Source organism: Bison bison, unplaced genomic scaffold, assembly GCF_000754665.1.
Source record: "Bison bison bison isolate TAMUID 2011002044 unplaced genomic scaffold, Bison_UMD1.0 scf7180017864370, whole genome shotgun sequence".
Lineage (NCBI taxonomy): Eukaryota > Metazoa > Chordata > Mammalia > Artiodactyla > Bovidae > Bison > Bison bison.
The window spans coordinates 6,601,041-6,625,099 of record NW_011494942.1 but is presented as its reverse complement, the minus strand read 5'-3'; the positions used below and the strand labels follow the sequence as shown (position 1 = coordinate 6,625,099).

General features: G+C 38.2%; 1 protein-coding gene and 1 non-coding gene across 7 annotated transcripts in view; one reads left to right on the top strand and one right to left on the bottom strand.

Annotated features, from left to right (window-relative positions):
* Window positions 1-19,018, top strand: part of ABCC9 (ATP-binding cassette, sub-family C (CFTR/MRP), member 9) — a 157,386-nt gene extending 138,368 nt beyond the window's left edge. For 4 of the 6 annotated variants that reach the window (XM_010855951.1, XM_010855947.1, XM_010855949.1 and 1 more), the window contains 5 exons: window positions 820-928; window positions 5,045-5,148; window positions 7,761-7,894; window positions 10,479-10,541; window positions 15,330-19,018. In XM_010855951.1, the coding sequence (XP_010854253.1) occupies window positions 820-928; window positions 5,045-5,148; window positions 7,761-7,894; window positions 10,479-10,541; window positions 15,330-15,467 (548 nt within the window). In that variant the 3' untranslated portion in view covers window positions 15,468-19,018. Of the gene's footprint in view, window positions 1-819; window positions 929-5,044; window positions 5,149-7,760; window positions 7,895-10,478; window positions 10,542-11,228; window positions 11,404-15,329 lie in introns of all 6 variants that reach the window. The other 2 variants (XM_010855952.1, XM_010855948.1) reach the window with 1 other exon arrangement.
* On the bottom strand, window positions 4,141-4,213 carry TRNAC-GCA. Its single transcript has one exon. It is a non-coding gene; the product is annotated as a tRNA-Cys (tRNA).
* Window positions 19,019-24,059: the final 5,041 nt, after the last annotated feature.

Below are 24,059 nucleotides of genomic sequence, written 5' to 3'. Positions count from 1 at the left end.
AAAAATGCCCATCTTCAATAACCTGATATTCTAGTTTGGGGAGAGTGCTCTGCTTAGTCGCTCAGTTGTGTCCGACTCTTTGTGACGCCATGAACGTAGCTCCAGACTCCTCTGTCCATGGGGATACTCTAGGCAAGAATACTGGAGTGGCTTGCCATGCCCTCCTCCAGAGGATCTTCCCAACCCAGGGATCGAACCCAGGTCTCCCTCATTACAGGCGAATTCTTTACTGTCTGAGCCACACAATTAAAAAGATCTATGGTGGTGGTTTAGTCGCTAAGTCATGTCTGACTCTATGCAACCCCATTGTAGCCTGCCAGGCTCCTCTGTCCATGGGATTTTCCAGTCAAGAATACTGGAGTGGGTTGCCATTTCCTTCTCCAGGCGATCTTCCCCACCCAGAGACTGAACCTAGGTCTCCTGCATTGCAGGCAGATTCTTTACCAACTGAGCTACCAGGGAAGCCCCCAAAAGATCAATAAATGTGTATAATAGAATGTCCTATGAAGGAAAATAGAGCTGAGAACAGTATAAAGGAATACTGTAAAGAAGACCACTGAGGGAAAAGAGTACCTTTGGTTTGTATGAACCACATAAACAGTAAAAAGTGGAAATCCCTTTAGGAGAAAATATAATACATGAGAAAGAAAATATCGCCAAAATACCTATTTTTCTTAGGCATATCATGATCATACTTATATGGAAAGCATCATCTTCTGAATTTCAATCCTGAACTAGGAAAGCACTTCCAATTGGTAAACCAATATTATTTTACTTGTGGTTTTATGACAGGCTTGCCATTTTTTTTTTCTTTAACAGGAAAGATTGTCATTGATGGGATAGACATTTCCAAATTGCCACTGCACACACTACGTTCTAGGCTTTCAATCATTCTGCAGGATCCCATACTCTTCAGCGGTTCTATCCGGTAGGTAATGTATTCAACAGAAACTCATGTGCCTCAGTATTTACCCTTTGGCTCATAGGAGGGTTTTTCTCAGAGTTGCTTTTCAGGTAGGTGTGAAAGGTCGTCACCAGGATGATGAGGTCAAATGTTCTGTCCCACAGTTTGGATTGAGGCACTTAGAATGGCTGGATTAACCTAAAGAAGCCCATCCTTTGTTGTTGTTGCTCAGTCGTTCAGTCATGTCTAACTCTTTGTGACCTCATGGACTGCAGCATGCTAGGCTTCCCTGTCCTTCACCATCTCCTGGAGTTTGCTCAAACTCATACCCATCTTTTATGTCCCCCCGCCAAAGTTCATCTCTTCTGTTCAACTCCACAAACACCACCCTTCCCTCTGTTCTTGGCAGACATTTCTGAGGTGTCCACCCTACAGATGCCCTGCCTGCCTCTTGTGTGTCTAATTTGAGCTCAACAGATACTAAGTTTGGTAAATACCTTGATTCTCTTCCACCCCTCACAATTTTTCTTTCCACCAAAATTGCTCTGAAGAAGCTGCCACATTCTTCTCCATGCCTGGTTTGCAGTTTCTCATGAAAGAAAAGAGAGAAAGAGAATGGAGGTATCTACTCTTTGCTGAGTCCTCACAGCACTGCTCTAGTGTTTATATTATTTGTCCCCATTTTTCAGATGAGGGTTTTGAATCTCAGAGAAGCTGTGGCTTAGCCACGTTCATACATTTAGTTGGGGGTAGAACTGCCATCCCGAATAAAGTTTGTCTGACTCTAGAGTCCACTGTTACTGTCCATCAGGTCATGTCTATCGTCCCATCCAGTCTCTTTTCTCTCTTGCTCCTCTACTCCATCTACTTCATTGCAAAGTATTTATCACCTTTTCCTAAATATTCCTTGTCTCAAAGAGAAAACGTATGTAAGATTGTTCAGTATTTAATCATAAAATTGTTGTTATTTAGTTGCTAAATTCTGTCCGACTCTTTGTGACCCCATGGACAGTAGCGCTCCAGGCTCCTTTGTCCTCCACTATCTCCCAGAGTTTTCTCAAACTCTAGTCCATTGAGTCGGTGATGCCATCCGACTATTTCATCCTCTGCCTCTCTCTTCTTTTGCCTGCAATCTTTCCAGCCTCAGGGTATTTTCCGCTGAGTCAGCTCTTCACATCAGGTGACCAAAGTATTGAAGCTTCAGCTTCAGTCCTTCCAATGAATATTCAGGGTTGATTTCTTTTAGGATTGACTGGTTTGAGCTCCTTGCAATCCAAGGGACTCTCAAGTGCCTTCTCTAGCACCACAATTCGAAAGCATCAGTCCTTCAGCACTCACCTTTCTTTATGGTCCAACTTTCACGTCTATACATGACTACTGGAAAAAACTATACATTTGACTTTGTTGGCAAAGTGATGTCTCTGCTTTTTAATATGCTGTCTAGGTTTGTCATAGCTTTCCTTCCAAAAAGCAAATGTCTTTTAATTTCATGGCTGCAGTCACCATCTGCAGTAATTTTTGGAGCCCAAGAAAATAAAATCTGCCACTGTTTACACTTTTTCCCCATCTATTTGACACAAAGTGATGGGATTAGATGTTCTGATCTTAGTTTTTTGAATGTTGAGATTTAAGCAAGCTTTTTCACTCTCCTTTTTTACCCTGATTATGATGCTCTTTAGTTCCTTTTCATTTTCTGCCATAAGGGTGTTATCATCTGCATATCTGACATTGTTAACATTTCTCCCAATAGTCTTGATTCCAGCTTGTGATTCATCCAGCCCATCATTTTGCATGATGTACTCTGCATGTCAGTTAAATAAGTAGAGTGACAATATACAGTCTTGATGTACTCCTTTCTCAGTTTTGCATAAGTCCGTTGTTCCGTGTCTCGTTATACCTGTTGCTTCTTGACTTGCATACAAGCTTCTCAGGAGGCAGGTAAAGTGGTCTGGTATTCCTATCTTTTTAAGAATTTTTCACAGTTTATTGTGACATAGTCAATGAAGCAGATGTTTTCCTTGAATTCCCTTGCTTTCTCTATAATCCAGCGGATGTTGACAATTTGATCTGTGGTTCCTCTGTCTTTTCTAAATCCAGCTTGTACATCTGGAATTTCTCAGTTCATGTCCTGTCAAAGCCTAGCTTGAAGGATTTTGAGCATTACCTTGCTGGCATGTGAAATGAGCACAATTGTACAGAACATTCTTTTGCATTGTCTTTCTTTGGGATTGGAATGAAAACTGACCTTTTTCTAGTCCTGTGGTCATTGCTGAGTTTTCCAAATTTGCTGGCATATTGAGTGCAGCACTTTCACAGCATCATCTTCTAGGATTTGAAATAGCTCAGCTGGAATTCCATCACCTCCACTAGCTTTGTTCATAGTAATGCTTCCTAAGGCCCACTTAATTTCACACTCCAGGATGTCTGGCTCTAGGTGAGCGACCATACCTTATTGGTTATCTGAGTCATTAAGAATTTTTTTATAAAGTTCTTCTGTATATTCTTGCCACCTTTTCTTAATCTCTTCTGCTTCTGTTGGGTCCTTGCCATTTCTGTCCTTTATTGTGTCCATCTTTGCATGAAATGTTCCCTTGGTATCTCTAATTTTCTTGAAGAGATCTCCAGTCTTTCCCATTCTATTGTTTTCCTTTATTTGCATTATTCACTTAAAAATGCTTCCTTATCTCTGTTTGCTGTTCTTTGGAACTTAGCATTCAGTTAAGTATATCTTCCCCTTTCTCCTTTTCCTTTCATTTCTCTTCATTTCTCAGCTATTTGTAAGGCCTCCTCAGACAACCATTTTGCTTTGCATTTATTTCTTGGAGATGATTTGGTCACTGCCTCCTGTACAGTTACAAACCTCTGTCCATAGTTCTTCAGGCACTCTGTCTACCAGATCTAATCTCTTGAATCTCTTTGTCACCTGCACTATAAAATCATAAGGGATTTGATTTAGGTCATACCTAAATGGTCTAGCATTTTTCCCTGAAGAAGTGAGTGAAGTGAGTGAAAGTCACTCAGTTGTGTCCGACTCTTTGCAATGCCATGGACTACACAGTCCATGGAATTCTCCAGGCCAGAATACTGGAGTGGTAGCCTTTCCCTTCTCCAGGGGATCTTCCTAACCCAGAAATCGAACCCAGGTCTTCCGCACTGCAGGCAGATTCTTTACCAGCTGAGCCACAACAGAAGCCCAAGAATACTGGAGTGGGTAGCCTATCCCTTCTCCAGTGGATCTTCCTGACCCAGGAATCGAACCGGGGTCTCCTGCATTGCAGGCAGATTCTTTACCAACTGAGCTATCAGGAAGACTTTCTTCAATTTAAGCCTGAATTTTGTAATAAGGAGTTCATGATCTGAGCCACATTGTAAAATTACTTCAGTTAAAACTTCTAGGTGTACCAGATTATTTCGCAATATGATAGAAATCTCTATCTTTGAATATATTATGAATTCTGTTATTTTAGTTGATACAGCATAACTCATCTGAAATAGCACTGTATATTTCCATATAGATTTACGTATTTAACATTAGTTCTGTAGGGATAATTAGCTAGATACTATTCAAGTTACATTGAACATAATATGACTTACTTTACTCTGTCCAAGTCTCTAGGTCTATCAGAGTCTCTGGAAATGACACAATTTCGTTCCTTTTTATGGCTGAGTAATATTCCATTGTGTATATGTGCCACATGTTCTTTATCCATTTCTTTGTTGATGGACATTTAGATTGCTTCCATGTTCTGGATATTGTAAATAGTCCTGCAGTGAACATTGGGGTGCATGTATCTTTGGGAATTACGATTTTTCTCTACTCAGTTCTCTGTGGTGATCTAAATGAGAAGTTAATCTGAAAAAGAAGGGATATATACATATACATATAGTAAATTCACTTTGCAGAATCTAACAACATTGTAAAGCAACTATACTCCAATAAAAAATTTTTTTAATAAATTTAAGAATATTAAGGCATGAAGTGAATGCCTGTTCTATCCTAAGCACTGTTGTAGATCCTGGGCATACAGCAATAACCAAAACAAATAGGATTTCCATCTTTAGGGAAGAACAGCAATAAGCAAGCACACATTAAACAGTCATTTTAAAAATTTATTCACTAACTGATTTTTTTCCCTACAGATTTAATTTAGATCCGGAATGCAAATGCACGGATGACAGACTCTGGGAAGCTCTTGAAATTGCTCAGTTGAAGAACATGGTCAAATCCCTACCAGGCGGTCTAGGTATATCTTCTAAATGATGCATTAATTTTTTTATATATGCAATGAATTCTACATATCTACATTTTATTCTAGAATTACATAATTCTAGCACTAAAGCTCCTTATATTTATTTTTGTTGATTTTTGGCTGTGCTGAGTCTTTGTTTCTGCACAGACTTTTCTCTAGTTGTGGCAAGTGGGTGCTATTCTCTCGTTGTGGTTCTCCAGCTTCTCACTGCAGTGGCTTCTCTTGTGGAGTACAGACCTTAGAGTGCGGGGACTTCGGCAGCCACAGCTCTCAGGCTCTAGAGCACAGACTCAGTAGTTGTGGGACATGGGCTTAGTTGCTCCATGGCATATGGAGTCTTTCTAGATCCCTGATATGAATTCAGTCCCAGAGGTAGCATCAGTTCAGTTCAGTCACCCAGTCATGTCCGACTCTTTGTGACCCCATTGACAGCAGCATGCCAGGCCTCCCTGTCTACTCAACTCCCGGAGTTTACTCAAACTCATGTCTATTGAGTCGGTGATGCCATCCAACCATCTCATCCTCTGTCATCCCCTTCTCCTCCTGCCTTTAATCTTTCCCAGCAACAGGGCCTTTTCCAGTGAGTCAGCTCTTCACATCAGGTGGCCAAAGTATTGGAACTTCAGCTTCAGCATCAGTCCTTCCAATGAACACCCAGGACTGATCTTTAGGATGGACTGGTTGGATCTCCTTGCAGTCTGAGGGACTCTCAAGAGTCTTCTCCAACACCACAGTTCAAAAGCATCAATTCTTCAGTTCTCAGCTTTCTTTATAGCCCAACTTTCACATCCATACATGACTACTGGAAAAACAATAGCCTTGACTAGACGGAACTTTGTTAGCAAAGTAATTCTCTGCTTTTTAATATACTGTCTAGGTTGGTCATAACTTTCCTTCCAAGGAATAAGCGTCTTTTAATTTCATGGCTGCAGTCACCATCTGCAGTGATTTTAGAGCCCCCCAAAATAAAGTCAGCCACTGTTTCCCCATCTATTTGCCACGTAGTGTAATTTCTGGTAAATAATTGATAACAAAAACAAAAGAACAACATGAATAATGAAAGAAAAACATGATTAATTAAACAAGGGAGAGTTCATGATATAGTCTTTCATTCATGAAAGTTTTGGACTTCTGTTTCCTTAAAGTCTAAACTCATTTAAGAAAGCATCAGAAAGATAATGGTTGATATTCTAATTTTAATGCTTAATGTGTAGTTGCCAAATTGATTGTATTGTTGCCATTTAGTTTATCAACCTACAGAATAAATTATATTTATTTGTTAGCTTATTTGGGAAGTGGGGCCTACTCAAAAACAATACCTTTTATGATTATAATTCAGTCCAAAGGAAAAGACATCCCACAAAGTGGAGACAGCATGTCTTTAAGGATAGTTTTACTGACCTTGCCAATGTCAGACAAGGGGAATAATTCCAGAGGTCTGGATGAACTTTCCCATAATAATTTTTGATGTCTCCTCTGGAAAGTCCAGCAAGCACTTGAAAAATTGAAAAGTCTACTTGAGATAATGCTTGTAGACCTTTTTCCGCTAGTGATTTTCAGACTCTGCCCTTCCCCCATTAGTACTTGGAAAGATCATTATATGTATATAGTTTTCCTCACTAATATGAGACCTGCATGTACCTGTTTTGAATTGTGGGCATAGTATTTGGAAATTATGGAACAGTGTAAGCAACAAAGAATTATATTTATACTCTGTAATTGAATGTTGTTTATGCTCATTGTCTTAATAAAGATTTCATCAATGGTTTGCTAATGATCTGGTTCAGACCAGCTCTAGTGAATAACATTCATCATTTCATGCTTCCTTTTTATTTATTATATACATTAAAATTTGGAGAATAGATGCATAGCCCCTAAGCATGAGAAATTATAAGAATTTGAAGCAGTGAGACAATAATCAATAGAAATTGCCCCTCGGAGCCCTACTACAGTGTGTTTGAATCCTAATAAAATAGATCATTTTGGAAATAGAATTTAAGCTAAACTCACAGCAGTAGTTTACAAAATGTGGTTGAAAACCCAAAAAAAGGAAACTGTAATGAGGACATAACTCACTTATCCACGCAACAAGGTTTTCTTTTCAGCTACTATGTCAGATGCTGGGTGATAAGTACTGGGGATTCATTAATAAATCCTTACCGACTTGGAGCTTAGAGTCCAAGGGGATGATATAATGGAAAGAGAATAAGTATTGGAATTGAGAACATTCTGTTTCTCACTAAGCTCTACTACCAGTTAGCTGTGTCATCTTGGGCAAGTCATTTTATTTCTCTGGGCCTTGGATAATTACATCAGATAATTAAATCATCTCGAAGGTCTTCCAGTCTTTAAAATGTTTAACAGTACTTTATGTCCTACTATAAGGAGACAATTTACCACCTATTGTCAGACATAAGATGGCCCAGGATCATCTTCATTTTCCCCAAGTAAAGTTTCTCTTTGCTTTTTTCCAAAATGAAATCCTTGCACCAGTTCAAAGTGACATCAATAGGTTTTTATAGGACATAATGTGTTTTCCACTATGTTGCCTAAGGAAAACGTTAATATCATTTCTTTAGTGAAGTCTTTGCTTTTTTTTTATTTAGATGCAGTTGTCACTGAAGGTGGGGAGAATTTTAGCGTTGGACAGAGACAGCTGTTCTGCCTTGCCAGGGCCTTTGTCCGCAAAAGCAGTATTCTCATCATGGATGAAGCAACGGCTTCCATTGACATGGCCACAGTGAGTGCATCATCTAAGCTGCTTTCAATTGATGAGTCAAAGAAATGCATGCAAAAATTACAATTTATTTTTCCTGACTGGGTTCTGAATATCCTCAGGACTATTGTTTTCAGTGTCTTCTCAGCTACCTCATTGATCAACCAGTGGTATATAGCACATTGAGAATTTCAATAAAGGAGACTTGACTCTTGTTTTAAAGAAGCTCCTGTTGTCCAATAAGCATCAAATAAATTTGCCATCACTTTTTGATTAATCCTCATGAGAATAAAATTCCAGGGCTCAGTTGATGAGACTGCTGTATTCAAGTATTCAGGTGTGTTGTCATGGAAGTTCTAAAATGAAATATGCAAATCACTGTTTAGTAGAATCTATTGATAATCAAAACCAATCATCTTCTAATGCAATTTGAAGAGGGATTCACTAAAATTAATTCTGGCTAGAATTAATAATGGCCCTCTCAATGTATTGATGGTAGTAAGGCAGAAACTTTACCTTTTGAAAGAGATCATTTAGAAGTGTCAAATAAGGGGAGGGATAAATTAGGAGTTTAGGATTAACATATACACACTACTATATATAAAACAGATAATCAAAAAGGACCTACTGTATAACACAGGGAACTCTACTCAGTATTCTGTAATAACCTAAAAAGGGAAAAAAATCTGAAAAAGAATGGATATATGTATATGTAAAGCTGAATCACTTAGCTGTATACTTGAAACTAATACAACGTTACAAATCAACTGTACTCCAATATAAAATGAAAATTAAAAATTTTAAAAGTGTCAAATATGCCCAAGAAGGATCTGTTTGGAAGGTTGTGACTGAGTGGGGAAAATGTCGCAATGAACTGCAAATGTTATGAGCTATCTATTAATGTCGTTCTTATAAAAGTGAACTTGATATTAAAAGTTTGGCATCAGAAAGGACAAAAAAAAATCTTATTTATTTTCTTGCTGTATACTTTAGATTGAATAAAACTATCCAAAAAGGTGAAACAGCTTCAAGACTATTAAGAGCCAGTTATATAGGGAGATGTTAATTTGACATCATTTCTTTGTATTGTTGTTGTTTTTGTTCAGTCACTAAGTTGTGTCCGACACTTTGTGATCCCATGAACTGCAGCACACCAGGCTTCCCTGTCCTTCTTTGTATTAAGTAAGACGAATTAGTTAAACTGGGCTTCCCCCAGTGGCTCAATAGTAAAGAATCCACGTGTAATGAAAGACAAAAGACATGCGAGTTTGATCCCTGGGTAGAGAAGATCCCCTGGAGGAGGAAATGGCAACCCACTCCAGTATTCTTGCCTGGAAAATCGCATGGACAGAAGGAGGCTGGTGGGCTACAGCCCATAGAGTCGCAAAGAATCAGACTGAGCGACCTAGCATAGAGTGCAGTTAAAGTATCTATAACAAGTTATATATCTTCTCCAAGTTAAGATAATTTAAAGCAATGAAGTTGTTTCTAATGAAGCCATTTCACTAAATGTAACTACATTAAAATTAGTATTAATTACTAAGTTCTTATAATATTGTGAGTTATTATAAGGATAGTACTGCCTCAATAGAAATGAGAGAGAGAAAAGGGGAGAATAAGAATGAATTAATTGGCAATAAGCCATGTGATTGGAAGAAATAACAACTTCACATAAAGATTTAGGTAATTGAGCCTTTTTATTGAGGAGAGAGGAAGAATCTTTATCCCTGATATCTTTTAAAATATAATAACAATTTGGACCATAAAGAAGGCTTAGCACTGAAGAATTAATGTTTTCAAACTGTGGTGCTGGAGAAAACTCTTGAGAGTCCCTTGGACAGCAAGGACATCAAACCAGTCAGTCCTAAAGGAAATCACCCCTGAATATTCATTGGAAGGACTGATGCTGAAGCTCCAATATTTTGGCCACCTGATGCGAAGAGCCAAGTCACTGGAAAAGACCCCAATGCTGGGAAAGTTGGAGGGCAAGAGGAGAAGGGGACGACAGAATATGAGATAGTTGAATGGCATCACTGACTCAATAGACATGAGTTTGAGCAAACTCGGAGATAGTGAAGGACAGGAAGCCTGGCATGCTGCAGTTCATGGGGTCGCAGAGTAAGACGTGACTTGGCGACTGAACAACAACAATGGTTTGTGGTGGGAATAAAAACAGTTCCTGCCAGGAATGTACTTTTATGGGTCAAAATCCAAATTTTTGGCATGTATTTTATTTTCTCCTTTTCTGACCCCAAACTTAACACTGTTTTAGGGTTTTATTGGTTTTGAATACATCCTTTTTGTGGCATAACCTTAAGTGAGCATTTCTCCACCCATTTGGTTTCATTTTCGTCATTCATTTTCCTGACAATAAATCTATCAGTCATTCCTAGTTGATCAACTGAGTTTTCTTTGCATTTTGAAGACACTACAGGACCCAGCCTGAGCTCCCTGCTGGGCACTGCTCCCTGTTAGACCTTCTGCAGAAGACAGGAGTGAGAATTCTCAGAAGAGACTGGGCATGTTGAAGCATTGTTCTTGGGGACAAAATACTTTGGCAACAGAAAGGAGTCCAGAGAAAATTCAGATTCTATTTATTTTTTGGCAGGAAAACATTTTGCAGAAAGTGGTCATGACAGCTTTTGCAGATCGCACCGTTGTTACAATAGCTGTAAGTATAGGAGACAGTGTTGGTTTACTCCTCTTTGGTTGCTGTTTGAAGATTCAGTATTCTTTATTTGGGGGCAATTAAAAGTATACTTATGTTGAATCATATATTTCTCTGCTAATATTTCTGTATCTGTGCAAAAAAAAAAAAAAAATGCTATGCTTTGAATGCCATTACACTGTTTTTTCCCCAAGCTGTCTGCTCTACCTTCCTCTCCTAGTTTACAATGAAAGAGCATTCTAAATTTCAGAATTCCAGCAGGTCATGGCCTGTACTATTTCACCAGATACAGACGGTAGTTCATATAGGATGATTCTTTTTTGAATAATCGAATTGTATGATGATCAGTTTCAGAACCAAAATTCATCAGTTTGATTGCTGATACTATTTACACTTAATTTCTGTGTTCCTGTTTACTCAGCCATTTGCAAAAAGAAGGCCGTGAGATACGAGTAGATTCTTTCTCTGATTCTTAGATAGCCCCAATTAAATTGAAACTTGCTTAAGTGTTTATAATGCCCATTACAAGTTACTGCAAAGAGGCCATGGTTTTGTCTCTTCCTCTTTGCAGATGGATGGGTTCTTACTGACAGGCTTAAAATTTAACAAAACTCTTTTTAAAATGAATTGCTTGGACATTTCCCTCTTGCTGATTCTCTTCTTTCCTTTCCATTTTTCTTTTCTCTCCAGCACCGTGTCTCCTCTATTCTGGATGCAGGCCTTGTTTTAGTCTTATCTGAGGGTATATTAGTAGAGTGTGATACTGTTCCAAACTTGCTTGCTCTCAAGAATGGCCTCTTTTCCACTTTGGTGATGACCAACAAGTAAACATCAGGAGCTACCCTGCCAAGTATCCCATTCTCTGGTAGTTATCTTAGCCACCTCCCCCACAGTAAGGCAAGAAGAATGCAGATTAAAGGGGAGGGATGGGGGAGGGAACTAACTACAAGGTGTTATTATACAAATCAGCTCAACCGGGTTCTTCTGTTGTGCTCAATACAAATGAGGCATTTGCATATATTTTCAAATGTATCAATGCACCAGAGAGAGTGGTCAGGCAGAAAGTGGCCTTGACAGCTTTTGCAGACCACACCATTGTTACAGTAGCTGTAAGTATGAGAGAAAACCTGTACCCAGATTTACCTCTGTCCTAAGGACCAATTTCACTGTTCCTTGGAGATGTTCTGTAACTGTCCTTAAAGTACCGAACACATGGTGTCCCCTACCTGCCCTGAAGAGAGCATCACTCAATAATTACTTAAGTTTTTAACAATTGAGTCATAGGAGTTATGTGTGAAGTGCTTGCCTGTGCTTCTGGTTTTGTGAATGATGCATGGGAGAAAGTATATCCTTGGGACTTCCCTGGGGGTCCAGTGGCTAAGACTCCATGCTCCAAATGCAGGGAACCCAGGTTCGATCTCCATTCTGGGAACTAGATCCCATATTCTGCAACTAAGAGTTTGCATGCCACAACTAAACATTTTGTGTTCTGCAATGAAGGTCAAAGATCTTGCCTGCTGCATCACAGACCCAGCACAGCCAAACAAATAAATAAAAATATTAGAAGGAGCACCCTGTGAAGTGCAGCTTTCTCAAGGTAGCTGGAAAGGATTCCCCATCAAGGCTCTGCTTCTGTAAACTGGGCTTAAGTAAAGAGATAGCACTTTCACTTTCCCGGTGAACTCTGTGATTCCTTCTGCCCTGGAGTTACCTACAGGGAGACTTGAGAAAATTGGCTAACTTGAAAAACGATTTTATAACATTTTCAAGAATTTTCTCACTGAAAAGATGGGGAGAAAGAGCTTCTTGCTCCCTTTAAAAAGGCAGGTTAAAAGGGGGAAAAGCAGACCCTTGCCTACACTGAAGACTATTTTTCTCTGTACTGATGGGTGGTCACAGTTAGTTGACAGCTGGAAGATTTCTTGAGCATAATTTGTATATTTTCACCAAAAAATTATGTTATCTCACCTGATTTCTGCTTTTCTGCATTCATTGAATGCTTTTCTGTTTACTTGTATGTCTTTTACCCATTGTTCATTTCAAGACCCCCCAGTGTGGCGGTGGCCACCAGGATACCAAGAGCTCTTTCCCCAGACACAGAAATTTGTGGGAAAGGACCAAATGCTGTGGGACCAACTCCTTTTACCAGACTCATAAGAGGGAGAGCCAACTTGTGGTGCCTCCTTTGCATAATACTCCTCAACTCTGTTAAAAGCTTCATCAGCTCTGTTGGGCTTTGCAGGTGGCTCAGTGGAAAAGAATCCACCTGCCAATGCAAGAGATGTGGGTTTGATCCCTGGGTTGGGAAGATCCCCTAGAGAAGGAAATGGGAACCCACTCCAGTATTCTTACCTGGGAAATCCTATGGACAGAGGAGCCTGGTGGGCACAGTCAATGGGGTTGCAAATAGTCGTCAGGACTTAGCAGCTAAACAATAACAACTATTAAGAGTAATTGGAGCTTTGCTGGTGGTCCATCGGTTAAGACACTGACTTCTAATGTAGGAGGCACAGAGTTGATCCCTGGTCAGGGAGCTGTGATCCCACACACTGTGTGCTGCAGCCAATACATAAATAAATGAATTTATTGAGTAACTATTTTTCCTTCCCTGATAAAAGTTGTTCTGTTATTTTTGTTAACTGCCACTGAAAATTGTGGAATAACTTTAAAAGATAACTTTTTCGGGTTTCTAAAAAGAAGCCCTCATGCCCCAAAATAGTGAGTGGCATTTTTTAATGAAAATAATCTATACTTCACTCTTGTTGAGGTTTATTTCTCTGGAGCATTTCATCAATGCTATGGCAGTTGACACTTTGTCAAGCAGAAATTAATTTGGAGTAATGGAATAAACACCAGATATATTTACTTCTATAGGCCAAGGTTTTCAACATTTTTAAAAATAAGCATCATTTTAGAATATCAAGGCAATATTTATAATATCCTATTTATGGGTTTTGAAGCCAGATTTTTTAAAATATCTATGATATAGGTATTGAAGAACTAATTTTTTGAAGGAAATGAACAGTGGATATTAAACAGCTCATTAAGTTTATTTTCTTCTAAATGCATGGAGATGCAAGGGGCTCTGGCCCTTTCTTAAAGATAAAAATTGTCCTTTAAAGTGTGATATTCCTAAACATATACCATTGTTCATCACTCAGTCATGTCCAACCCTTTGCAACCCAATGGATTATAGCCTGTAACCCGCCAGGCTCCTCTGTCCATGGAATTCTCCAGGCAAGAATACTGGAGTGGGTAGCCTTCTTTGGGAGATCTTCCCCACCCAAGAATCGAACCCAGGTCTCCTGCATTGTAGGAAGTTTCTTTACCATCTGAGCCACCAGGGAAGTCCATTAATTACCAGTATTTAGTGAATGATATAGGTTTGTCTATGGATGTTGAAACTAGTGGTGCATGTTCTAAGCTGGCATCTTTATCACTCTCCATATATGTGCTGCTTTGCCCCTTAGTTGTGAGTTCCAGCCAGGACTGCCTGCTTTTCTGAAAGCACGAACACTGAGAATACCCTTTCTGCAGGTCCAGGGCAAGGGATAAGCTTTTGCTTTGGGGACTGCCCTAGGTTGAACTTTGGGTTGTTACTAACATACATTACTAAAACAAATTCCACCTGTTTATTTGTGCTTGTAAAGTATGGCTCCTAAGAGATTTGAAATTACCTGTGCCGCATATTTGTGGCTCACATTATATTTCTATTGGACAGCGCTTAACTTAGTAAGAGTAGCGAAAAGGCTCACTGCAAAGACAAAGTGCTGAATTATTTTTACATGCATTATCTCATTTGAACCTCACCACCATTCCCCAGCCATCATTTTACTGATGTGAAAGTTAAGGCATACAAAAGTTAAGTTTGTTGCTCAAGACTGCACAGCTAACAGGTGGGAAAGCCAAAACATGAATCCATTCTGACTGACAGGTGAACAACCCTCTGAAGGACCAGATCCTCCCAACAAAACATCCTATGGCAGAGTGGAAGTAGCTCAGAAGCGAATAAGCCTGGTTTGGATGTTAACTCTGCTACTTACTATCTGTGTGATCTGATTTTGCTTTATTTATTATGAACCCCAGTGGTCTCCCCCATAAAGTGGGGAGAGATTAACACCCACATTTGTGAACTGTTCTGATAACAAGTATGTGTGTGGAGTAGCTAATGTATAATGTACATTCAAGAAGTGGTAATTTTTATTATGATTAATTACTAACACTAGAGCTTCTCTCCAAAAGGTACCATGTGGGAAGAGAAAATGACTGAGTGAGTGGCAGTGATCTCTAAAGACAAAAAGACAGCATGCCTACCTAAAGTCTTGGATAATACCTTCTAACACTGCATGCCAGAATGGACTTCCCCATATGGTTTTCTCAGAATTAAACCACCTTCCGGGATTCTTCAAATTGTGTGTTATCCCAGAGAATTAGTTGACTCTACTAAAAAACTAATTTTAGTCTAGACTAAACTATAACCAAACTGGTTCACAGTGACTCTTCTTATCATTTAATTATTTGACAAACGTTTATTATCCTATTCACAATTCCATGAAAACGATGAAACTACATTAGGTACACTCAATTTAATACAGCCTATATAAGACCCAGTCATACTGGCTAGGTTTAAAAGTATGTAAATAAATCATACTTTACATAAGAAAGAAAAAGAAGGGCTGTGCCCAAGATAAAGAAATGCCCTTGTATAAACAGTGAAATATGCATTTTCCATTGCTTTGGCTTGTGCCCTGAAATTTATAATGAATACATTTATTCTTTTCTTACTCACAGCATCGGGTTCACACTATTCTGACGGCAGACCTAGTTATTGTGATGAAGCGAGGAAATATTTTAGAATATGACACTCCAGAAAGCCTCTTGGCCCGGGAAGATGGAGTATTTGCTTCTTTTGTTCGTGCAGACATGTGATGGAATGTCTTAAAACCATGCTTGTATTTAAAATAATGCTCTCATAACCTACTTAATGGATCATCAGCTTGGCCTTTGGAAAGTGGCATCTTAAACTTTTACACACTTTTGTGAAGTTTAATTGTTATGTTGTGGAATTTGTAATTAGTAACAATATCACTGTACCAGTGAATATTGCGTTTTCTATATTGACATTTCTTCTTCCTCCGTTTTGTTTGTTTTGCTTTGTTTCGCAATCTGTGACTGCTTATTATGTTCATTACTGATGTTTTTCTAAAGATTAAGCCACATTACCTTTAAGAATAACCTTTAAGGTTGTATTAAAACAAGTAAGCTACTTTAAGTGGTAAATCAACCACTCTGCTTAAGTCTGGAAAATATCTCTCGAGCATAGAAGTTAAAATTAGCATTCAGTATTATTTTACTCTTACTTGTAAGAATATATTTCCTTTTTGTTGGTGTTTCTAGATATTATTGGAAGAAATTAAAAGAAGGACAGGTTTTCTAATCAATTAGAAAATGAAACACTCAAATTCATTATTTACTGTCTGAGAATATGTTCTGTATTCATTAACATTAATAATACTGACGTTTCTTATAAAACTCTCTTTTTTTTCATCTAAATTGTTTCTGGTCACCAAGACTAGAAGTTATTATTACATTCATAATAACTCTGCAAATCTAAAACCTTCATTAGCATGATCATGATAATAAGAGTTTGAAAATTTGACAAATTATACCCAAGGTTCCATCTTTCCTTGTCTAGTTAAGAGGAGAGTTCTTAAGATATCGAGCATAATGTGCTTTTCCAGACTGAAGTTCAAAAATAATAAGGCTCAACCCTTCAGTGACAGGTCACTACAGCTTTCCATGGTTTAATTAATCATTAGATGTATTCTTCCCTGGTGGCTCAGATGGTAAAATGTCTGCCTACAATGTGGGAGACCCGGATTCAATCCCTGGGTCGGGAAGATCTCCTGGAGAAGGAAATGGCAACCCACTCCAGTACTCTTGCCTGGAAAATCCCATGGACGGAGGACCCTGGTAGGCTACAGACCATGAGATCGCAAAGAGTCGGACACGACTGAGCAACTTTCACTTTCACTTTAGATGTGTTTATGATCCTTAAGGCCTAAAATTCCATATTATTCAAGACTGGAGAGCATAAGCAAGTGGCCTTATTTTCACAGGATATATCTATACAAACATACATACATACATACATATATAAACATAGGTAGACATACACATATATGTAAAACATGTGTCTATTTCTAGGTGGAAGAATGTATATTTCTTTTAATATACCCAGTGGTGTCACACAGGTACATATTTGCTCCTGCTCTAATTTTAATGTACATGTAAAGAGTGTATCAAAATTTTATTCTGATTTTAATGTGCATATTCAAGGTGCATCAAAATTTATGGGATATTAGTGTCATGCTTTCTTAAATGTAAATTAATAAATTGAAAAAATGCTAAAAGTTACTTCCACTGTCATGCTAGCAGCCAAAGATTTATACTGTAATTTTGTACCCATTTGTATCAATATTGATTTTCATGTCAAGGTCCATGTGCATTGTAAGATTTTGAAGAACTATAACTGATGGAAAAAGAGAATGTAAGCTCCCTTTCTATAGTTCCTGTGTTCAGTTTATTGTGTATTCATGCTTGGAAAATTCGTATACTTACTTATGCAGAACTTATGCCTGGGCCTTCCCCTGAATTTAGAGTCTTGATGTTTACCTAAAATAAGTTTCACAAGGATGAACAAAAGTGTTCTATGTTACTTAGTGCAAACTGTTAACTCATCATATACATCAAACTTCATTAGGAGAAAAATCCTCTTATTCTTCCCTGAAAGTTAAACAGAATAGAATCATGAACTTGAAAATATTTTCTAAATGTTCCACCAATCTACTCAAAGTGTTTCTGGCATGCAAATGCTTTGTAAGGTTGAATTCATACCATGCTTTTTACCAAGTTATATATTTCAGTGTCACAGAGAAAGGGCTTCCCAGGTGGCAATAGTGGTAAAGAATCTACCTGCCTAAGCAAGAGACTTAAGAGATGCAGGTTCGATCCCTGGGTTGGGAAGATCCCCTGGAAAAGGGCATGGCAACCCACTCCGGTATTCTTACCTGGAGAATCCTATGGATAGAGGAGCCTGGTGAGCCACGATCCATCAGGTCACAAAGAGTCGGACACGACTGAAACTTAGCACCCACACACATCAAGAGAAATGAGGATTTACCCACTGAAATAATCCCTCATGATATCTGTAAATATTCTACTGCTATCCAGGCAGTGTCAGCAGAAGCATATCTAATTACACTAAACAGAAAATCACATTTACCATTTTTACAACTAAGTGATCACTGGTTTCCTCATAACTTGCAGTCACTTAAGTGTTTAATTGTTTACAAAACTAAATTGACTGAATAAAGTCAAGCATGATCTCTTAAATTGTTTAATCATGTGTTATATGTGTGATCTATTGAATATGGAAATAACTAATCTTGAGATAATTTTTTATTAAATAGGTATATATCTATAAAAGAAGACCAGCCTTTACTTAATCAAATTTCATATCACAAATTTTACACTTAATTAACCAAATCATTTTTACCAATTTTAATTCCTTAATATTTGTGACAAGCAGTAAATGCTGCTGCTGAGTCGCTTCAGTCGTGTCCGACTCTGTGCAACCCCATAGATGGTAGCCCACCAGGCTCCCCCGTCCCTGGGATTCTCCAGGCAAGAACACTGGAGTGGGTTGCCATTTCCTTCTCCAATGCATGAAAGTGAGAAGTGAAAGTGAAGTTGCTCAGTCGTGTCTGACTCTTAGCGACCCCATGGACTGCAGCCCACCAGGCTCCTCCATCCATGGGATTTTCCAGGCAAGAGTACTGGAATCGGGTGCCATTGCCTTCTCCGAAGCAGTAAATACCTAAAGCTTTATATGTAAATAGGTTACTGATATTGTTAAAAGAGAAAAAATACTTCTTTAAAGGACTGTGCACCCTTTACTTTTAAGTGCTCTTTTCGATCAATTTAAAAGTCAACTTTGCTCTAGATTAGATAGATAAGAGAAGATCCTTCTAAGTAACTGATACTTGAGGTCTGGGACCATGTCTTGTCTGTCTTTGTGCCCTTGGAATATAATACAAGTACCTGAACCACAGCAGGCCCTAATAAGTATAGTTGATGGTCCATTGATTAATTTTACCACTAGCCATGTGCCTATAACTTTTCACTGTCTGTGTTGTGTTTCTTCTGCTATGAACATATGCTGCTTTGGTATTATATAATAAATTACTTTTTCTGTTTGCTTAATTAAAAAGGATGATTATTCTTTTACTTACAATACCATTGGGCATCAACCAAGACTGATCAATAGATGTAAATCAACACAAATTGACAAGACAGTACCTGATTATGCTTTGACAGTTTTGTTTCACACCTGTCACAGACTCAGTTTTATATATAGGCTTTTGGGAAGTTTTCATCAAGTGGAACAACTATATCAATAAATTTTATTACATCTCTAATTAAATAGTTGGATGTCTGGACTTTTCTCCAAGGTTTATTGATTAGTTTTTATGGTTGTCTTCCAATATATGTTAAATGACTATTTTGTACTCCATTCTTTGGAGGTCTGTGATTTATAATATTTTAATAATTCCCTAATTAACCCCTTATCCAAAGTTAAATGCAGTCTTCTAATCCTAGGCTTTGATAATAAGAAACTGTAGCCAAGAGGCTATATTCTGTAACTTGAGTTTAATTTTTTTCTTTAGTAACTACACATCATTTTCAAGATTTGCTCAGGCATTAGTAAGACTCCTCTAGCTCAAACTCCCCAGTGAAAGGGTTTATATCTGTATTTATAGCAAATGCTTTCAGATGAGATTCATAATTAGCCAGGTTTGCGAATTGTCAGTCTACCTTGGTCACCACTCTCATTTCTTTTTATTATGCATAATGTGGAGCCATAAGATGCTGGAGGTGATATCCACATGCTTCCTAGCTTTGCTGACATTAACCTATCCTGGACGGCCAGAACAAACCTCTTGGTATCATTGAGTCAACTGCCTTAGTTCCATCATAAAGGAAAAAGTGAAATGAACTGAATCTCAGCTGAGAAGATATAAACAGCGATTCTGAACACTGTTTTACTTTGTGTTGTAGTTTAATCAACAATTTGTGATCTAAAGGGAAATTTTTTTGAAAAGAGGCAAGCTTTTTTTACCCACATCTGAATTCCCTGTTGAATTATTTGCATGTTACCCTATTGAGTTTGAATTCATATTTTCAAATGTTTCTAGTGTGTATATGTGAGTAGTTTTGAGTAGGTTTCACTCTTGATGTTTCACAATGTGGAAGGATGGCAAATTACCTGTGATGATTATTCCCTGTGCCACCTTGACATTTTTTCTGTTGGTATCATCATCGTTGACATATGAAAGTTGATATATTAATTCTACATATTCACTACATGGGATTTATTTTTTTTCTTTTTCTATGGGCTGGAGCTCATTTCCCTGAGTCATTTACACTATGGTCACCAATGCCCTTTCTAAATTGACAAAGATCAAGGGACCCATACCTGGCTATTGGCTCCAAGAAGAAAGCCTTCCGTGATCACAGTGCCATCAACCATCACAGACCATCTCAAATATATGCTACACATTAATGGCAAAAAGCATTGCTTTCAGACAGTAATTTCTATCACTTAATCTGCCCTTGGCATAAAATAAGTAGCTTGTCCATAAAACAACAGTACAACACTGGCTAATGCTGCTTTGTTTGCATTTTTCCCCTAGACAGGGCTACAACATGTGCTATTTATACACGTTATCAGTTTTAATTAAGTGAAAGACTATTGACCTTTAGTTTTATCAGGGCCACGTGGATTTAGGCCAACAGTTTCATATCTAAGTATTTGCACTTTGACTAATAGTAGTTGGAGTTTTGTTCCAACGCTACTTAAGCAAAGAGCATGCTTCCTTGATAGCTCAGCTGGTAAAAAATCCGCCTGCAATGCAGGAGACCCCAGTTTGATTCCTGGGGCAGGAAGATCCTCTGGAGAAGGGATAGGCTACCCACTGCAATATTCTTGGGCTTCCGTTGTGGCTCAGATGGTAAAGAATCTGCCTGCAACGCTGGAGACCTGGGTTCAATCCTGGGGTTGGGAAGATCCCCTAGAGAAGGGAATGGCAACTCACTCTAGTATTCTTGCCTGGAGAATTCCCCAGACATGGGGTCACAAAGAGTTGGACACAACTGAGTGACTTTCATAAATTTTTTTTTAATTCCTAATCTCTTTCTTTCAGATACCTGAAATATTCATCAATCCTTTGAAAGCAGGCATAAATAGAATCCACCAACAAAGTTTACTGTTAACCCTTTTTCACTGGTTACAATCTAGCTCCTGACCTCTCAATGTATGTGGGTGCTCCCTTCAACAAATACACATCTGAGTATGTACATTCACATCTATCTTAACTGCCTTAAAGAAGTATATAGTTGCTATAAATTTTTACAACACATATTAACACAATGCATAGATAAGTCAAATACAAGTGTTTTGAATGGATGGTAGAAAGATGCTTACAATTGTAATATTCTTTAAGTGTTTCTTCTAGACAAAAGAGTCACCTTTAGGAATAAGTTTTTGATAAATTGTGAGATGTATTTCCAGACTTGGTCTTAGCTAAAAGGCTGAGAAGAAGTGATAATAAAATGTATTTTCAGTGATAAGAAGTTCAACCCACCTTTTCTACCAGTTTTTAAGATAACAGTGGCAATACATTGCTGAGTTATGGTGGGCAGGTTCTTTTTAGTTCAACAAAGGGATGATAATAATTGTTATGGAGACCTTTCTGGCAGTCCAGTGGTTAAGCCTTCAGGCTTCCACTGCAGAAGGTCATGGGCTTAATTTCTGGTTGGGGAACTAAGATCCCACATGCCACATCATGTGGTCAAAAACTTTTTCTAATAAATAAATAAAATAATTTTTATGAAAGCTAGTGAACTGGGCATTTTTGAAAGATGGTTGTCCCCCTACTAAAGGAAGTTGCATGAAAATAAACTTAAGTTATTTCATCTTGATTGATGGCATTTGTTTAGTATCTGCTAAGTGTCACTTCTGAGTGATAAAATGTGATTCAGAGAGATTATTTGTCAGAATAATATGAAGCTTTCTAGTATATTAAAATTCGTATAAAATCTTCTGAAATAACTGTTTTCCTAAGTTTTTTTCTGAAAAAAATTTTTCTGAAAAAACTATCTTTTTTTTTCCATTGTACTTAAGTTACAGATGAGAAAACTGAGGCTAGAAGGTAAATTAATTACTCCCAAATAGTTGATTTAATCATTGATCTCTGTCTGACTCCAGAGATGGCACTTCTATTTTTGGAAGTATATATTTTTATTAAGAAAATAGTTTTTACTAAGAAAAGCTAGTGTATTATATCTATTTAATAAAGCATAATTATCCTCTAAATTTTATATTTAAAGTGGCAAATTAAATAAAAAATTAAAATTGAGCTCAAAGGAAAAAAAAAATTGAGTTCCAGAGATGGTACTTCCAAACACCAGAGAAGGGAGGAGTAGTAAGATCGGGGTGTACTGAAGAGAAATTCATGCAATAGAATCTAGGAAATGCAGAATTATTGGGCATCAGTAAGCGTGAGGACAGGGTCAGGTCTAGAGACTCTCCACTCTCTAATACTATTTCTGTCAAGTTTCTCGGCTTCATTCTTCCCTTCAGAGCTGTCATCTCCACCCCTCTCTCCACTCCTTCCTCCTCTTGCATGTAGACTTTCTGACCATTCTGATCTCAGATGAAATCTTGGAGTACCTGCACCCACAGTCACTTTCTTCACTTCTCAGATTGTCTATTTCCAAGTATCAAGCAAGAAATCTCCGGTGTCCAGCTCATCGTTTGATCTTACATATGACTGGACAAATTTACACGACTTCACTTTGGGTCAAGGATCAACCTTTGGCCTAAAGAGCTGTGGCCAGAAGGTCTGAGCCAATTTAAAGTAGTATCTTCTGCTGAGGGGAGTTTCACAGTCTGGAGAGTGACATGAAAATCAGAATACAAATTCAAATCACATCCAGTATTTCCAGAAAAAAAAAGAGTGATGGGACTGGGCTGGCTACTGATTCTTTGGGGGAAAAAAAGAAAAATTGAAAAAAAGGGAGGGAAAGCCATTCTTCAATTACTTGAGTGAGGTAGCTGACTAAACTCTTGGGCATTCCTTCTATGTTCGAATCCCCTACATTTGCTCCAGAGAGAAGGGAAGTCCAAAGAAAGATATAATTTTCTTTTAAAACAAGAAAACAAGACAAAATCTCCTGCCATAAGTAATCACTTCCAAATATTGACTTTTTAAGCCCAAGTTTTATTTCCCTGTGGAATGACTGCATAACACACAGCTTGGGAGACATTTTATCCCACTGCCCATTCAAAATGAGCAGTAACACTCATCTAGAATTGCACCGTCCTGCTCATTTCAGGATCCTCAACACATATGACAATCACAAGCATACTTTAGATAGAGGCACCCGTTTCTCCCGGTGACCTATCACTTCCAGTGCCAAGGACTTGGCCCAGGCACAGAGTTTGCTGTGTCCTTGACAAAGAGGAGAGAGAAAGTGGCAGAAGCAGATTTAGAAGTAACAAAATTTCACCTGAAAATAGGAGCTTCTTTTCTTTGTTCCCACTTGACAACTTCCAGCCTATATTAAATGCAGTATAACATTATATTGGAAACACAAGGCATCTAGGCTTTTGGCCAAAAATGTAGGGAAAAAATTAGCAAGCCTAATATTTCATGGAAAATTCTTGGCTTATATAATATTTTAATAAAGCTTAGTTACATGTGCCAATAAGGCATAGAGATGACAGAATGATTTATGATTTAAATATCATATAATCGCTGTAGTGTCTAGTACTGCCTTGTATCAGACAACATGAGAGAAGAAAATTCCCGGGGGCAAAGAAGAGCGAAGCAATGCAAAATCAATGCAGATATCAGTAGAGTGCATATGGCATAAACCGTCTCATTAAAAATCTGATGAAAGGATAATAATAGCTAACACATACTAAGAAGATACGAGCTTTATAAGTATACTCTCATTTAATCTTGACAAAAATTCTATGAGGTAAGCATTACCACCTCCTTTTCACAATTGAGATCCAGATTGGCTAATGTGCCAAAGGTTTAGTTGAATTGAGATGCAAACTCAGGCAATCTGATTTCCAAGCTCATGCTCATGCTCGTAGCCATGTGCTATACTAGACTACTGATGTAATTAGTGAATGAGTTAACTTCTCTTGGAATTAAATGATTTCTATGATATACGATCTATCGGTTCAGTTCAGTTCAGTTCAGTCGTTCAGTCATGTCCGACTCTTCGTGACCCCATGAATCGCAGCATGCCAGGCCTCCCTGTCCATCACCAACTCCTGGAGTTCACTCAGACTCATGTCCATTGAGTCAGTGATGCCATCCAGCCATCTCATCCTCTGTTGTCCCCTTCTCCTCCTGCCCCCAATCCCTCCCAGCATCAGTCTTT